Genomic DNA, 18,917 nt, shown 5'->3' with positions numbered 1-18,917 from the left:
TGGTTTTTGCTGTCTAGAACATGGATCATTTCAAAAACTTCCCTATTTGAAAGTTACATTCAACAGACACTTTGTTACCTAGCAGCCCAGCCCAGCCCGTCACCTAGCACCTACACTGAGCTCCAGCACGTTTGGTCATCTGGGTTTACTGTTGTATGCATTTTATATTGGCTGCTGGAAAAGACAAGTGCTTTATTGTTGTCTTATTATTCAGAAACCACTTGGTTTTTGAATAGTAAATCAGAAATCTCATTTTCAACCAATTATAGAATAAATTATAGTAGCAAAGGAACCAAAAATTGCTCACTCTGAAAGGAGCTCAAAATAGGCAGAACTGACCAGACCAAAATCTTATCTAAGAATGATTTTGTGCAAAAATGAACATGTTTTGTATAGCTCTTATATCTAAACCACCCTGTGCAAGGAAGCACAGTAGGTCACCCATAGCATGTTAACAAAGACTTGAAATTCTAAGAGATTTATATTTTCCTATTTCTTCTATCAGTCTGAGGCTCACAAATTAGGGTGATTTTGCTTGGAATATTGTGTACTTTTAGGAAATGTAGCTACTGTCTTAAATGTATTCTACTCATCAATGGAAGAAATAACATTGTTTGAAAATAGCTATATTTCCTTTTTCAGGTGTATGGTCTCCAAAAATTCCATCTCCAACTTGTTGATGAGTATCCTCCTTAGTATGAAAGAATTGTTCTGCCATAATCCAAGAGCACACATTTTCAGTCTAAAAGCAGCACTTCGTGTCTTTTGTTTTACAAGCATTTCTAGTTTAGAGAAGAAAAAAACTAGAAATTAAATTTTTTTTATTTCAAAATTAAAATGGAAGCAAAAGTATTAAAAGTTTTGAGAACAAAATATATAAAATTCTGTTTTCAGATTGAAAATGTGTGCTCTTGGATTATGGCAGAAAAATTCCGCCATACCTTAAAGTGTTAAAATCACTGTTTCTACAGACCAAGGAACTGACAAAACCTTTTCTTGGTCAGTTCTTGCTAATCATGAAAATTATTTTCCTGGTGACTGCAGATCTGACAGAAGATTTCCTTTACTGATTGCAAGCTCAGTTGCATTTTAGTGAAAACACAATTTTATTTGTAACATGTCAGAAAGTGAAACAATAAAGATTATAAATGAATTGGCTTTATCAAATATTGTGGCATGTGTTTGTCTTCTTCATGCCACAGCATCATTTCCATACAATTAAATAAAATATCAAATTAACATTGAAAAAAGAAATTACAAACCAAAATCAAACACAATAAAAGAAATGGCCAGACTTTCAAATAGAAATTGATTGGCAGTTCAGGGGGAAAAATGTATCTAAAGTAGCGAGAATTGACGTCCAGCAGAGGGCAGCAGTCTAAAATGCAGCTTAAAGATAAAGATTTTTTTCTTACAAACCAAAAGATCCTTTAAAAATAAAGAAATGATTGTTTCTGAAGTTTTTTTCCAACTAATTCAGGCTGATCTATTGTTTTCCATAAATAATACTAACTAATATAGAATAGACCCGTTTGAACAAAAGAATAACAGGAGTTTTGCATGCTTTAGTTTTGCCTGCACAGCATCTAGGTTGTGAAAACACTTGAAGTTCAACTGAAAACACAGAGAGTGTTACATATAGGAGACGTTAAATGACATTCTCTGAAAAGGGACTCTGTAGGTTATGGAAGAGTTAAACTGGAGAATTTCAGAATTACTTTTAATCATTTTTACACTAAAAAACAATTTTCTAAAACTGTGGAAGGAAGCTTTAATTAGCTTATTTCTGAATAACAGATTTCTTGTAAAGTCATAATTTCACCCCTTAGTTTAGGTCTAGTTGCTGTTATCTCCCAATTAAAGTGTTCCTTTTAATTTCACACTCTCATTATAGCCATTAATGTTATAGCTTTGATCTTTAATCTTTGATTTAGAACTTTTTTTTTCAAAATCACAATATATATAGTCTCATACATGAGCTCCATCTTAATGATTTCATCATAGTTTCATTTCTTCAGTCAAACACTAAAGCACTTTTCAAACACCTGTTTCACTGCAGCTTCACGAATCGCACCATGTTCACAGTTAACACTGTGTTTTTAGGTTTGACTATCAGAATCTTCAGTGGGCATTTGGCTTCTCCGTGTTCAAATCTGAAGTGTCATTTGAAGCAGGTTTTTTTTCTTTCTCTGTCTGTGGGGATCTTAAACTAGTTGCACTGGGGTTCCAGCAGTTTCTAGTTCTCGGCAAGCTTGAGCTATGTGGATTTTATGTTGCTTAAAATTCTGTAACCAGGGCTAATTGACATGAATCTCTTACTGAAATTGTTAATTAATTTAGTAATCAATTGCTTACTTTCATATATGGATGTAAAAAGGCAATTTGCTTATAAAACTGTACAAAAATATACAGATTTTGCATTTAAGATTTTTTTTAAATCCTTCATAAATATGGGATATGTGGGATAGTTTCAGCTTCACGTTTTGCTGTCCATTTATTAATTATTGTAGTTTTTTGAAACATAATCAACAGGCCACCCCATAATATATTGATGCTGTGTCAAGTAGAAAGGGCTGAGCTTTTAACATGTTGTTAGAAGTATTTTAGATGCTTTCACTAAATGAATACTGTTACTACATTTTAGATAAGAAATTTTTTATTCTCTTTGTTGTGTTTAAAACAAAATAAATTAAATTGTTTATTATTTTGAATCTCTTAATATATTTCTGGTTTTGTATTAATGAAAAATCTGCAGAATGTGAAACAGTTTTAACTGATTAATCACCAGATTTATTGATAGATTAATCAGTTATTAAAATATTTGTTAATTGCAGCCCTAATTCAATTTCCCTTTTCTGAATTAACAATTTGGGTCAAACAAGTGAAACTTTGCTTTTGGACTGAGCAGTACAGGTCAACATTAAGTTACTGTAATAACAATGACTTGTGAAAAGTTTACAGACAATGCCTAAAATCTGGTCTGTGCCAGGAGCCCATCCAACTTAAATCTTAAACTTTAATTTTAATCCTGATAGAAAAAGAGGTCAGATACAAAGCCAGCACTTTGTTAATCTCTAAAATATACAATAAATGCAAATTTAAGATATTCCTGATAGTCAAAGGTAATTTTCAAACCACATTTGGATCGTTCTTATCTGAAAATCTCTACACAAGACTTGTTTGGATAAAAGTGATACTTTGTCCAATTTTATTCTTAAAATGAGAAAAAATTATTGGGTGATCTAGTGTTGATTTCAATTTTATATTCCCCAAAAAATTTTTCTGAAGTGATAAGAATGCAGTGTCTCTGTATTCTCATCCCTTGTCCTTCCATTTGTACTTTATCTAATGTGTAATATGTGACTAACTTTAAAATTTTATTTTTTAAATTGGAGCTATATAAACAACATTTAAACTAAATATGTCAAAGATGACCTAGGAAGCAGTTTTTGTAATGTTAGTGAATCTGCAAATGAATCCTTCAAGGTTTAAATAAATTATTTGGGTTTTTAGCACGGGGAGTCAAACATGAGACTTCCTGCTGTCACTTCTGATGATTATTTCTCTTGATCCTTCATTTTTCAGTCAAATATGGAGTCCTGGAAGCACTAATCGAACAGCTCCTGGCTTCTTGGGTCTTCTATGAGTGATGAACTAGCAGGAAATGTGTGTATTAAAGTCCTCTCCTTTGTAGACCTGGTTTGAGTTATGTATTTGTTTTGTTGCTGTAGCATTAAGTTGTAACCCTGCTTGAAACAGGGAGAGTGTTAATCAATCTTCATTCTTCTTCACCAATCTTCAAAAGCTTCATATGTACAGTTTGTGTTTCTCAGTGATGATAGGCAGCAGGATTCCAAGTGCGATACCAAGAACTGAAACAATAAAGCATCACTGATCAAAAAAATATCCTTGGATAAAATGGACAAGCATGATTGAGAATCAGGGCCACAATAAGAAAATGAAAAAGTAAAATTACAAGAATAAACTCGTATAAGAAGAAAGTCACAGTTTTACAACTTTATTCTTGAAATATAACTTTATACTTATGTTATTTTGACTTCATTCTTCAAAGTCATAACTTTGACTAAATAGAATTATGATTTTATTCTCGTAATATTGTGACTTTAATTTTGTACAAATTTATTCTCATAAGATGACTTTTTTTCTTAGTATGTCCCTAATGCTCCATCGCAGACAACGCAGTCAGTTCATAATTAAACTTTTAATTTGATCTAAAGCAGGGTTTTCCATTTTGGAAGAAACATCTGACCAGTTAACATATATTAACAGTTGAGACAGTTAACAGCATGGCTAAAATAATACAAACATCTTCAACACCCAATATGATTTTGTCAATGCTGTTTTTATTATTATTTCTTCAAACATTTCTAGCGGAAATGTGCTTTAAAATGAACTTTTTTGATATTTTATTTTCTAAAGAGGATCAAGAACAGTAGTTTGATGATTCTGTTTTATTTTTCTTGACAGCTCTTATGGTGTGCTCAACACGAAATCGTTCCGAAGACAGTGCGAGCGAACGTTGTTCAGCCATGAATGCCAACTGGCTGGACAAAATTCCTACATTTCTGAGGAGATATAGGTTTTTAAAAGTCTTAAGTTTGAGTTGGTAAAATCTACAGAAACCATGAGAAAGAGTTCACAAAGTAAAAACAAGAAATCTTTAGTGGTATTAATTTTACCTTGGTGCACTGTAGGAAGCTGGGTTGACCTGAGAGGTCAAAGCAACTGAAGCTGCAGATAGACTGTTGGGAGACGGTTCCCGACTCGTGCTGTTTGGGGATGAATTTGAAGAAACTGAAAGGAAAAGTCCAAACATTGTCAAAATCTTGCAGATTTTGTTTGACAATGTTTTAGTATTTGATTTTTGAGAATTTCAGAAAAAGGCATCTGCTACATAATAAAAAAGTGCTTACCTCCACCTGAAGCCAAAGGGCTGTAGGACCTTGAAGTTGAGGCCTAAAACAGTTTTGAAACAGATTTTGGTATTGTATGATGAGGAATTCAAATGTACAAATATGAAAGTGCGTAACTTGAAATGCCAGATCTTATTTGTTACATTTGTTGTGATTGGATGACTCTGACATATAAGAATGAAAAATGTGGAAATAATTAAAACTTTGCATGGTTTTAAATAACATCTTTTTTGAAATCATTACAAGACTATTAGTACATAAGGTTGTTATTGAGGTATAAAGATGTACTATAATCAACTACAAAAATAGATTATATTTAAATTACTAAAGGATGAAAATAAATTAAAAAACTAAAGAAAGTAACAAAATGGAGAATCTCAAATAGATAAATTTGCACTATTGTTATTCAGAATTAGATTTAAAAAATAAAACGACAACAAACAAACAATAGTCGTGGGTATAAACCCAATAGAGTTTATTATCAAATTGTACAACTCACCATTCTGGAGTTGTAGCTGTGCGATTTGACAGGTAAAGTAGCTACAGGACAGTAGATCCTTTTCTCCTTTTGACGACGATTACAGAACCAAACTCGAACCACCTCCTTCTCCATGGAAAGTTGCTCAGAAATTAGAGTTATCTCCTCTGAGTTGGGCTTTGGATTCTGAAAATCAAAAACAATGTCACTGTCTGATTTTAGAAAATTCTATCAGGACAAGTGTACTTTCTGTGACATGTGGTATAATCACTTTTCAAGATAGGGGATGAAATAAAAAAATATCAATTATATTTGTCTATTTTTGTGTATAATAAATTAGTAGTAATCAGCAATATTTAGTAAACACTGCCATATCTAAGAGTCATTTCCTGAATACATCAGTATTTTCCTCTTTTGTTTACCACTTCTCTGACAGAAAAACAGTTTGAGGCTTAGAGGTAAACTAAATCCTAATATTAGAGGCATACATTGCCTCTTTAATCAATTTTGAGGTAATTCGAATTGTTATGAAATTAAGGACATCATTTTTTCTTATGTAATGAACGTGTCAGAAACATACTCACAACGTCTTGTGCTAACAACAAACAAAAATGTTTTGGGCAGAGTTGAAAGATGCTTGTCTTTCAACTCTGCCTAAATTCTGCATAATTTGAGAGTTAACAGTGAGCTCAAGGCACAGTTGATAAGACAAAATATAGTTTAGGCCCAAAGATAAGCAAGGTGCCACATTAAAAATGATAAGTTTTAGCATTAGTATGACAATAGCAGCCAATGACATGTTCTATTTTGCTAACATGGTAAATGTTGTCAATTGAAACATAATTGATTATACTGTTAAAATTTAAATACCTATCTATCACAAGAAAGGTTCAGCAGATCAAAAGCACATGATCTGCTGAATAGAGCTAATTCTGCTCTATTTAGTATTGGTATGCTAATATGCAAGGAGGTCAAAATTCATGACTTCAGAACAGAGTTTAAAGTTCAAAGGTAAGCTAAATGCTAACATCAGCACATTAACACTACACTTTGTTCTAGCAAGCTAGCTAGATGTTAAATGTTGCTAAATGTAGCCAAATGTTGCCAGTTAGACTGTCGATTTTAAACCTTATTCCGAGCTCCCATGAGGCATGAGTTGTAAGTTTCAACTTCATTTATTTACATGTTAGCAACTAACAGGCCTTCATTCATTCAAGTTTTTTTGTTTGCTGTTGTGGTTTTTTAATTTTTTTTGTTGTTGAAATATTCCTGTAATTTCCTATATTATCTGCGGTCTCCCGTTTTTGTTAGCTTTTGAAATCTGTGATTTTTTTCTTTTTACTTTATTTCAGACAAATAACAGAAACATACAAACAAATGTTAACTCAAAGACAAATATTATAATAATAAAAACAAAGAATAATTACATACATTGAGGGTATTGATGTTAAAGTCTAGAAAGACAAAAGTTAAATAAATATATGTACTTTGGTAAAATAAAATGATGTGTACATTTTCAGTTCAGTTTTCATTTTAAAAAAGTCCCAAAAATATATATGTATACATATGAAGAAGGGTATATGACGGCAAACAGAACAAAAAAAGAAAAGAAAAAAAAAATAACAAAGGGATGTGCTAATGAGAGTTCAAGTTTTTACCAGATTTTTATTATTAAAATTAAGTTTTTCAACAGAGGCAATATATAAATATATTAAGTCAGTTTCTTGAAAATTATTAAAAGAGGGGTTTTTTTTCTCTCCATTTCATCTTGTGGACATATTTTGCTAGGATTATTATAAGATTCACTATTTATATTTCATCTAAAGAAAAAGTTGAATTGTTAAAGATGAGTAAAATATGTTAATTTGATAAAACAATATTTTTTCTGTCAGGAGTTTTTACAAGCCTGACCCAAATATTGTAGTGCGAGAACATTATTGCACAAATAAATGTGCAATACTTTCACCTTCACAATGTCAAAAAGAGCAGTTGTTGCTGACATCTGGAGAGAAGTGACAAATATTATTTTAAACTGGACAATATCTTTGTAAAATCTTAAATAGAAATTCTCTTATCCTATTAGCTATTATATAGTTATGAGGCAATAAAAAGATTGCACTCCACAATTTTTGGCTCAAATAATCCCATCTATGTTTACTTATGGGAGTGGAGAAAGTTTGTAAGTGAGTTCTGATAAACCTGTTTGTAAATGAGATCATTTGGATGTTTGATTTGTGCTAAACAGAGCAAACAATGAGGAACAGCTTTAATGACCACTTCAAATTGTTTTTGAGATAACTGTCATTGTTGTTCATAAAATTCTCATAGGTATAGCACTCACCATTACTGTCGAGTAACTGATTTCTCAAATTAATATTATTAGCAACCCACTTATGAAGAAATAATGATTTGCTTTTATGTATTATATAAAGGTTCCAACACAGCAGAACCTGCGGATAAAATGTAGGTAATTTGACAGAAAGTTTTCCAACTGAGAAAAGGACAATGCAATACAAAATTTAGACCCCCTAGTTTACTGAACAAATGATTTGGGAAAATATTCTTCATGAAATTTGGATTTTGTAGAAATCTTTTAATCCAATTAATTTTTAACATTTGATTAGACAAGAAAGTCTAAATATTTAAACCTCCTTGAGCTAAAGAGTTTGACAGAACTGATTTTTTTATTTATTTTATGGGCGTTATTTTTCCATATAAACTTGAAGAGACTTTTATCCAGATCAGAACAGAATGATTTATGAACATCTAATGATGTGAAAAGATGTGACGCTCTTGACATTCCTTCTGCTTTGCTTAATGGTACTCTGCCATAAATAGTTAAATCACTAGCTAACCAACCAATCACTTTATAATGTGATAGTGCTCTTGATGCCTGCATGGAAAGCATAATACCGCCACCTTCTGAATATAAAATTATCATGTTTATAAAATGTAGTTATCACGTTTCTAAAATATAATTATTACATTTGTACAATATGATTATTCCGTTTAGACAGTACATGATCATGTTTGGACAATGTAACTATCAAGTTTAACATTTTCCCCACGTCCTTCAGTTGGCTCTATAGCAGAGCCACCAGTTTTGTTGGGGTTCTTTTTCTAAGTAGTCATTTATATTCAATCTGTGGAATATGTCAGCAAATTCCAGGTTGTGGCAGCAGGTCACAGCAGCCACAACCTGCCATGGGAGGTCACTGGAAGATCATTGCAGCCTGATCATTTTTGATTTGATCATTTATCGGCATTAAGGCCTGCTTTTATATATAGCCAAATCTCATTATTTCTCAACGTCATTTACCCTGAGGGGTTTTGGTCAGGTCCTGAAACTGGTTAATGAACTTAGGTAGTGCACAGAGACAAAGATGAATGAATTCCAACAACTGGACATAAGAAACTGAACTGAAAATAAGTTTTTGTTGATCTTACATCAAGAAAACGTTTCTCCAGTGTCAACTTGATGTTTGTTTCGATGCTTGTCCTCTTTTTTCGCTTGCGTCCGTAGCCCTCCATCAGAGGCGGCAGAGAGGTCGAAGTGCTCATTGAGTCAGAGGGTGAATTCTCTAAAATAAAAAGAAACAAAAATTACTCTTATCTGAAAATGAAAGTGAAAAAACCCACAGTTCAATAGTATTTTTGGTTATAGAATTTTCCTGCTGTTTTTGTTGTTTAGTTTCTTGAGTTTCTTTGGTGTTTTATCATATTGCAGTGCCTCTTTTCTCACATAACTATGAAATTTTATTGACAAATATTTGTATTTCAGGATGTTTTCAAAGAAAATGCATTTCTTGCAGCTCTCATACTATCAAGATTTCAATATACCTGCATCACTGAGCCACTTCTCCAGCAATGGTTTGAGCTTGCACATATTCTTGAAGCTGAGGTTGAGCGCTTCAAATCGTGATATTGTTGTTTGGCTGAAATCATTACCGTAGAGTTTTCCCATCGCCAAACCCACATCTCCCTGTGGCAAGACAAAGACACAGCAAAGTAAATAAAAGGAATTACAGGAATTAAATCTCTATGTACACTGCAATAAACTGCAAAAATCTTACCAAGTATTTTTGGTCTAGTTTCTCACTGTACAACCCTATATTGCTCTCAGTAGTTGGGAACCTTCTTAATGTCTTCAAATTGTAACATTCCTCTTCTAAATACCTGAGTGAAGCCCAGTTTGATGCGTCTTTGTTTGAATGCTTTGGCAAACTGCTCCAGTTCCTCCAAATCATTGGGTTCCTCCTGTGGTGCCACAGCCAAGTGTTTGGGCATCTGCAATTGCGACATGTCCATGTGGTTCTCGAGGGACGGTCCAGCCAAACCGGAACGACTCATAGCCTGGATAGGAAACCCACCACAGAGACAAATCTTCAGCTTTAGGAAGGTGAGACAAAGTTAGTTCAACATGAACCAACTAATCCATTGACAACTTTCACTTTACTCAGATGTGTATTGCTACACTGTTATCTGATAGACTTGAATTAGTGTTTTAAAAGGTGGGACCATCTAACCACTGAAGGATTTAAGTAAATTTAAGTGAATAATCTTGTGAGGATAGTTCTATGGCAAGGATGCTCGAAGTCGGTCCTGAGGAGCCGGCATTCTGCATGCTTTAGTTCTCTCCCTGGTTTAACACCCCTGGACCCAATCATGACTCGTTAGATGGCCTAAGAAGAATCTTGACATGCTGATAATGTCATTGTTTCTTTTTATTTTAGAGAATTAAAACATGCAGGATCCCAGTTTTTCAGGACTGACTTTGGGAACCCCTGCTCTATCAAGCTATCAATCAATCAACCAATCAAATGTTATTTGTATAGCACATTTCAGCAGCAAGACATTTCAAAGTGCTTTACATCATAAACACAAAGTCATGCATCATATAATAGACAATACATTGTTACATATTACATTTCAAATACAATTCTAAACAGGTGTGTTTTTAGTTGAGATTTAAAGGAAGTCAGGGTTTCTGCTGTTTTACAGTTTTCTGGAAGTTTGTTTAAATTTTTGGTGCATAGATGCTGAAAGCTGCTTCTTGGTTCTGGTTCTGGGGATGCAGAGCAGAACCAGAACCTGAGAGTCTGGAAGGTTGATACAACAACAGCAGATCTTTGATGTATTGTGGTGCTAAACCGTTCAGTGATTTATAAACTAACAACAATATTTTAAAGTCTATTCTTTGAGCTACAGGGAGCCAGTGGAGGGACTTTAAAACTGCTGTTATGTCTCTATCTTCCTGGTTTTAGTGAGAACAGGAGCAGCAGCTTCTGGATCAGCTGCAGCTGGAGGATTGATTTGTTGGACAGGCCTGTGAAGACGCTGTTACAATAATCAATGCGACTAAAGATAAACGCATGAATGAGTTTCTCTAGATCTGGCTGAGACATTAGTCCTCTAATCCTGGAGACGTTCTTCAGGTGATAGAAGGCCGATTTTGTAATCGTCTTTATGTGGCTCGCAAGGTTCACGTCTGAGTCCATCACTACTCCCAGGTTTCGGGCTGATCGCTAGTTTTTAGTTGTAATAACTGAAGCTGTGTATTGACTCTAGATCTATAGCTCTAGATTGTTCCTCTTTAGGTCCAAAAATAATGACTTCGGTTTTATTTCTGTTCAGCTGGAGAAAGTGAATGCTTCCACATCCACACATTTATCTGTTGTAAGCATTTATTCAGTGATTGGATGGGGTCAAAGGTCACCTGGTGACATTGTAATGTAGAGCTGAGTATCATCTGCATAGTTATGGTTGCTTATATTATTTCCTGTTATAACCTGAACTAGTGGGAGAATATAAATATTGAATAAGAGGGGTCCTAAGATTGAACCTTAGGGTACCCCACATGTGACCTTTGACCTCTTTGATGAGAAGTTTCCCATTGAAACAAAGAAATCCCTGTTCTTTATGTAAGATTCAAGCCAGTCGAGCACCGAACCGGAGAGTCCAACCCAACTCTCCAGTCGATTCAGTAATATGTCAAAAGCTGCACTGAGGTCCAACAGAACCAGCACTGTGGTTCTCCCACAGTCCATATTTATATGGATGTTATTGAATACTTTGACTAGGCCAGTCTCCATGCTGTGGTGAGCACAAAAACCAGACTGGAAAGAGTCAAAGCAGTTGGTCATCATGAGGAAACTATTTAATTGTTGACACAGTTTTTTCAATAACTTTGCTGATGAATGGGAGATTTGAGAAAATACGTTCTCTATATATATATATATATATCTTTTCTTGCACAAATTCATTCATGGATAATGAGATTTTAGTCTGGTTAGTTTTTCTATTTTGAACATCCTTCAGAATTAGCTGTTTTACAGTCTCTTGTCACTTTAAGTCCAAATAAGCTTCTGTTGTCCATACTCCACCTCAATGTTTGCTCTCTCATGTGAAAATGGCTGCAAAGAGATGCGCAGTTATACTAGAGCCTTTTGCAAAAGTAACAAGAATGCAGCAAATGATTTTTGGATGGTAAGTCAACAACAAAACATTTGGTTTTTCCAAATGTTTTGTTGACCAAACATGCTAGAGCTCGCCTGGGGTTATTAAGTAATGTACAGAGTTTACTTGGGTTGCTACATGAGTGTCAGTGCCTTCATTTTTGATGTTTTGTTCATAAGGTTTTTGAAATAGCAAAATTTCCAGACATTAAAAAACATTAACTTATGTCAAAGAAATGGTAGTTTTTTTGTTTTTGTTTGTTTGTTTGTTTTAATTTGTTGGTCTGTTTTTAGAAGCATTAGAAATACCAATTGAAGTACAAAAACATGCAAAATGTGAATTTTGCATCTTACGTTCCCTTTTAAAGAAAGCTAACTAAAGAAAATTACTTTCAATTTCTACTTTTGTATTTAGTTGCACTAAGATTGAGAACAAGGCAGTAGCTAACAGTTGCATGACTCACCTGGGGAGTCAGCGCTAACCCAGACTGATGCTGAAGAAGACCCGGTGGACTCTGTCCAGGAAGGGACAGCAGGTTTGGCTGCAGGAGGGCTGCAAAGCAAAACAGCCAGATGGTAATCAATAATTGCTTCAGATAGACATGAAACACTGCTGAACAATATATTTCTGTGCAAAATTACATTTATTTTTATGGTTATTTACCTCTTTTGTTCAGATTAAGTGCAGAATACAAAACTAATGGATTGGTGAATATTGATTATTCATTGTATGTCCAACTCTCCAGTCGATTCAGTAATATGTTAAAAGCTGCACAGAGGAGCTTATTGAGAAACAATAATAAGTTGTTTCTCAAAACTGTTACTGTATCATAGCAGATGTCATTTTTCTTCTGTTATTACTCCCTATGGTTCTTAGTTAACATCTGGAAACAGAGAGAACTAAATGACACTCCACCTTGATGGTTGGAGGGACTCTGGGAGAGGAGGAAGGGGGATGGAGTCTGCAAGTGAGAGGGCGGCATCAGAACAAGCTGCTGCATTGGATGAAGGGAGGTGAGCTCCTGAAATTAAAACAAACAGAAGTGAGAATGTTTAGAACAGCAAAAGAGATTAAAAATTTGAAAAATACGTTTCTGCACCCGAGTAACAATAACAAAGGATAAAAAAAACCAGTGTTAAAAATCTAGAATATATTTGTGTGTATATACAAATACACGTGTGAGAGGGAGCAGTTGGATCAGTTGTGCCAACAGCTGAGTTCATTTCAAAGAAAGAACCACATGGATTTGACTGGCTGGTCACATCAGATTGTGATAACTTTGATCTCATCAAGTAATTTTACATATTTTTTTCTAGCATATTGCATCTTTATTCTGCTAATATCATAAATTTATTTAGGAAAAAAATCTCTTGTCTGGCACTAACACTCTCTTGCAGAAATGGGTCACAAAAACAAACAAAACCAGCCTTCTTCCTTCTCCCGAGTGTTGCACAAAGTATGCATGTCAGGGGAACTGAAAGTTGTGGAAATGGTGATTTTAGATGAAATCACACATCTGAAATGACAGAATAAAGACTTTTTACTCCGCTCTGATCAGCGGCGGTAACAAATAGATATTGAAAAATAAACCTTGGACTCATTTAACTGCTTTAAAAGTTTAAACCGGCTGTATTTATTCACACAGAGGATAAATCAAATTAAAGGCCAGTTTAATCTGGTCTTCTTTTGCAACACCTCTGATTGCAAAAGAAAATCAATTTAAACAGAGCCCTGAAGAAAACCTGCCCAGCCTTACCGCCTTCATTTTCCTTATGAGTTCATTTCTCCAGTGTCATCTGTCAAGTCTTACTCCTTATCAAGTGATGTCCATTTAGTAAAAATATGATTCAGAGAAAAGCATAGTAAAATGGGCTGTTTTTATTACAACCTTAAAGAAGAGGATTAAAATCAATGGCAAAAAAATAGAATTCTAACTTTTTTATCAGGAGATTCAAATCAGGATTCTTACAAAGTCCAAATTTTGAGGGAAAAAAATAACAGAATTCTAACAAAAAGGTCAGATTTCTCAGATTGAACTCAAAATTCTGAGGAAAAAACCCCCATCAAAATTCTGAAATGAAAGAAGTCAGAATTCTGGAAAAATGAAAGTCAGAATTTTCTTTTTCTTCAGTTGCCCTCATCCTTTTCCATATAATCTGGATATGTTGCTTTAATACACTTATATGGTCCTATTTGTTGCAGTGCTAACAAAAGAGGTTTTAGACTTTTCCAGGATATTAACAAATTCAAGTCCATTATTTAATGGACTCTGTCTTACCCCAGTCAACTGACTCCCATGCACTGGAGAGCTCTGTGTGAGGTGGCATGTCTTCCCCGAGGACACTGAATGAGGGGAGTCGTTGACGTCCTCTGTTTTAATCTAAAAGCATAAAACAAATTCTAAACAATGGACTTGTTTGGAATTTAGAGGACAACAGGAGGGCAATCCCCGTTGATAAATGAATGTTCACTACTTATAGAGGTAGTCCAAAATCCCTCACAGGCTTCCTTACCAGTTTGATCGCTCAACAGATTACAAAGCATGATAGATGCTCATCCTCCCCTTCGGGCAAACCAGTATGCAAATATCCCTTCCCCCCATCTCTAACTTACTATCCCCAGAGAACTGTGATACTTCCTCAAAGCACTAACACCCAATGAAAAGCAACACAGAAAACGTTCAACTTGGGCAGAAAAAAAAAACAAGAAATTTCCAGCGTGTAATTAGCTTTCTAATATATCACACTGATATAAGTTTGTCAACTTTTCATTCTCACGCATTTATTCTTGCTATCAACTACTCTTTTTGAAAAAAAAGCCTGAAAGCAAGGGCTGTGTCACATAAAGAGCACCACTCTTGTCCTAAACCACAAAATAATCACTTTAAATTGATGTTTTGTTCAAAGGAAAAAAAATGTTTTCCATTTAAGTCATTTTAAATGGAAAACATATTGCCTTGATGAATAATAACTGGAACATTTGAAAACAAAAAAAAATCAAGTTATTCCTTTAAAAAAAAAAATCATGCTACATTTTTTGTTAGTTTTGTCAGTTTTTGTCTTGTCACTTTCAAATTACGTTTCTACAAAACAATAAATAATAAATAAATTAAGGAACTAAAGAAACTGAAGTAAACTTTTTAACATACATTTTGGTGCAAAATGTACCAAAAACAATAACTAATGCTAAATGAAAATGATATAAAATTATCTTCAAATGTTTTTGGAAAATAGTTTCTTCCAGCTATTTGATTCACATAGTAAAAATAAGCTGAAATTGAATTCACACTTTTGTTCCTGCTTATGTTCAAGTTATGTTCAAGTTAGCATTAGCATTCTAGCCTCACTAGATGAATCAAATCAAATATTTTTCTATCTAGATGTACAAAAAGGGCAAAAATCTGTCTTTATTAATAGAAATACATGTGACTCTATCCCATACTCCTATACTGAACACTTGTTCAAACCACACGTTGTGAAAACATTGAACCAGCCCTGCAAACTAAAAACATATATGTTATACATTATATACAGCGCTCAACAGCTGTTGAGGTATATTTTTCTGGAACTGTTCACATTATGAATTTTAATAAACTACCGTTATGTCCAGTTTTTATATTTTTTCTAGCTTTTAACTATGCTTTCACATAAATTTTTACAAGGTTAAAATAATCACTAGGAACTTCACATAGATCCTGGTTCAGTATGGTCAGAACACATCCTCTTTGTCCCCAGTAACAATAACAATGTGTTGGTTCAGCTTTTTGTAATTTAAAACAAATCTCTTTGGGTGAAACTCTACTGGCCAGAGTAAGGAGGATGCAATATTTATTTATATATGAGAAATACTCCTGAAAATATTTATAAAACAATTGAAAGTAATGCCATTTTTGTACTTTGATATGCAACTGTATAAATATTCTTCCCGTAGTCGGTTATTGGGGCATGCAAAAACAGTGACATCTGGTTATGCTTGTTAGAACTTTTGACTTTTTGTGCATCTTAAATCATTGTACTCTATAGTATCTGTAAGTGCAGAAGGCTGCCAATTAGCTTTATATTGGCTCATGTTGCTAAATGTTGTTAGCTTGGTGAGCTGAGGTATTTATTACTTTATTACTAAAACTTGCCTTGTTCTATTTGTCCCTTGCAACAGGCCACATTTAAATGTCCATCACTCATTCACGATCCTCTCCTCATAAATACGATGACAATCGAATGCGACTCCGGAAAGTCTAATATGATTTTTGATTTTGTTGTTCAATAGATTTTACAGTTCCTTTTGCAAATAATAAAGTACACCAAAGTTAAACTGAACTGAATTACTTGTAGTTTGCATTGTGTATTATATTTTTGACAATATTTTTATCTTGTAGGTTATTGTTTTTGAAACAGGAATCTCTCTCAACAAAATTCACATGTATATTTTTTAAAAATTCTTCAAATCCTTGTGTTTAAGGTTGAGTCCTTAAACACAACCTTGTGTTTAAGCCAGTTATGGCTTACAAAATCAGCTAACCTTTAGCAGCATGATGGAGCTTCCGATTTCTCATCGTAAGCAAAATGCTGCTAAAATCAGCATTTAAAGTTGTTTAAAGTTCAAATTCATGATTACAGGAAACTGGAAAAAATTCCTGGTGTAAACTATTTTTATTTTTTGCTGATTCTTTGGGTAACATATTGATGAACAATCACTATTTGTGAACATGTTCTAAGTTTTTGTACTCTATGCTTAAAGTAGAGACAAAAAGGCTACAATTTTAGTCTTGCCAACAGCAGTTAGCCTTGTGACTCAATACAAGTAACAAATTTCACTACGGTTTTCCTACATTTTAGGAAATTGCTCTCATCTTAAAAATCAGTTCAAACTGAATACCACATTAATTTCTGCCAAAGATAAAGCCCCCATTCATGGTGAATGAGGAAAAAACCCAAAAACAAACAATAACTAATGCTAAATGAAAATGATATAAAATTATCTTCAAATGTTTTTGGAAAATAGTTTCTTCCAGCTATTTGATTCACATAGTAAAAATAAGCTGAAATTGAATTCACACTTTTATTCCTGCTTATGTTCAAGTTAGCATTAGCATTTTAGCCTCACTAAGTAAAAAGAAAGCTGTATCTCATGAGCCCCTTTTTATATGGAACAAAGTTATTAGATTTTGATTAGATTTGTGAACACAATGTTGAAAGAGTTTTGTTTTATTTTCAGTATGGTTGTTTTCTTAGTCTTAGTTTATAATTAGCATTTAAGCTGGCACAGTTTTCTGGCAATGAGTGACACATTGCTGTTGTCCCTGATTCAGTGTTAAATCTCTGACAGGAACCAATATGTTTTGTGCACTATAATAAATTATTTTAATTAGCAGGTTTTTCAATGTCTATCTGAAAATCCTATTCTTGGCTATTTGTGGTTGCATGGTAGACCTGGCATGGGCAAATAGTTTTCCTCTGGATCTGGGCAAGGACCTTCATGGGAAACTGGTTTACCAAACTCCCACAGTAAGAAAAACACACATTGTGGAAGAAATGTGTAATCTATTTCACATCTGTACCTCTGAGAGAAAATGTATATGAAATTTCCATATTACACAGTAAATCTAGTGGTCAGATAAGGCTGACTTTCACATGTTTAGTCATGCGTGTGCCATGTTTAGATATTCTTATAAAAAATCTTTGAAATTAAGGTTTTGAGTTGTTTATTCAAAGTTCAGACTGAAATCTGCTTGAGGCTGTTTGAGAATTAAAACTCCAGTTTTTTTTTAAATTAGAACAATTCTGCAAAAAAAAATTTCCAATAATAAATGAAGCCATCATGTGAAAATTGCTTCTTGTATTATTTATGTTATGTTTTGGCTTATGTTAAAGTCTAATTTCAAAGCTAAACATGCAGTGGCTGAATGACAGACTTGCAGATGGGTTTGCAAGCAGTTCATTTAGTTCAAAGACACATTTGTTTCACCCACAGTGCAGGAAACAAACATTAGATTGCATGTGAGCAAACAGGAAGGGATGGCATGTTTAATAAAAGACCATCCCGACTCATCCTGAGAAAAACGGATGTCATTTACACAGTCAGGAGAATTCAAACTCTGGAAGTGATGTCATACTCACCTGTCGATTAAAGTCTATTCCGTTTCGCTCTGGATATGGAAAGAGGAAAAGAACAAAGCACAGAGTTTAAAATATCTTCCGTAAAGCAAAATTAAAAACAAATCAGCACAACAAAGATTGTTAAATGTAAATGCAAAGTGTTGGATTAGATACACATTAATCACATTTAAACAAAGTATTTCTGAAATCTACCCTCTTTGATTTTTGTTTCATTCTGACACTCTAAGTTTAAAACATCCAGTTCCAGTTATTAAGTATTATGTCAATTAGAGATGCAGTATTTTTGTGGCTGATATAGATTCCTTGTTTTCTTATGGTCTCATATTATTAACACATTTTATTTATAACACTTTGCATTTACAGATATCTCAAAGTGATATCTGTTTTATATTACAACAATTAATATAAAACATCTAGAAACAAGGATTACAAAATACAGATTTAAACATCACAAGATTAGAATAAGACACATTGATTAAAAGGAAATCATATGGAGTAAAACAAACGGATTTAAGCCTGTTTTGAAGCATACAGTTTGACCTGCTAATAGCAATTATGCCTGATTCAAATTTTGTGTTCTCAGCACTATGATACATAAAAAAGGAGAAATGCGATTTGCTGAAAAGAAAGAAAAAGTAAGATAATCCCTGTGTATTCATTAAAAATGTGTCCAAAACTTTATTTCTAAGTATATCAAAGTTAATGCATTTATGGAGCAAAAATAGTAGAAGTTATTAGTTTTGATAGGAAAAGGAAAGAATAAATATTCTACCCAGTATTTTTACATTTACCGGTAATTGGATTAATACATTGTAAAATGAGGGAAAATGTTAAATATATCTTTGGTATTGAAATTAAACAAGCAAAGGAACAAATTAAACATCAAGGACAACAACAAGGAAGAGATCTTAATAGAGCTAAATCCAAACCTCA

General features: G+C 33.5%; 1 protein-coding gene across 1 annotated transcript in view; it reads right to left on the bottom strand.

The window, feature by feature from the left end:
• Window positions 1-1,005: 1,005 nt before the first annotated feature.
• pou2f3 (POU class 2 homeobox 3) overlaps window positions 1,006-18,917 on the bottom strand; it is a 27,374-nt gene continuing 9,462 nt past the window's right edge. The window contains exons 3-13 of the mRNA XM_055023462.1: window positions 17,985-18,013; window positions 14,147-14,248; window positions 12,784-12,889; window positions 12,332-12,420; window positions 9,589-9,765; window positions 9,253-9,394; window positions 8,860-8,993; window positions 5,434-5,598; window positions 4,935-4,977; window positions 4,701-4,815; window positions 1,006-3,872 (exon numbers count right to left, since the gene is read on the bottom strand). Of these exons, the coding sequence (XP_054879437.1) occupies window positions 3,830-3,872; window positions 4,701-4,815; window positions 4,935-4,977; window positions 5,434-5,598; window positions 8,860-8,993; window positions 9,253-9,394; window positions 9,589-9,765; window positions 12,332-12,420; window positions 12,784-12,889; window positions 14,147-14,248; window positions 17,985-18,013 (1,145 nt within the window). The 3' untranslated portion in view covers window positions 1,006-3,829. The remainder of the gene's footprint in view (window positions 3,873-4,700; window positions 4,816-4,934; window positions 4,978-5,433; window positions 5,599-8,859; window positions 8,994-9,252; window positions 9,395-9,588; window positions 9,766-12,331; window positions 12,421-12,783; window positions 12,890-14,146; window positions 14,249-17,984; window positions 18,014-18,917) is intronic.

Source organism: Poeciliopsis prolifica, unplaced genomic scaffold (genome assembly GCF_027474105.1).
Source record: "Poeciliopsis prolifica strain line A6 unplaced genomic scaffold, Auburn_PproV2 SCAFFOLD101, whole genome shotgun sequence".
Lineage (NCBI taxonomy): Eukaryota > Metazoa > Chordata > Actinopteri > Cyprinodontiformes > Poeciliidae > Poeciliopsis > Poeciliopsis prolifica.
This window is presented reverse-complemented; position numbering and strand designations above follow the sequence as displayed.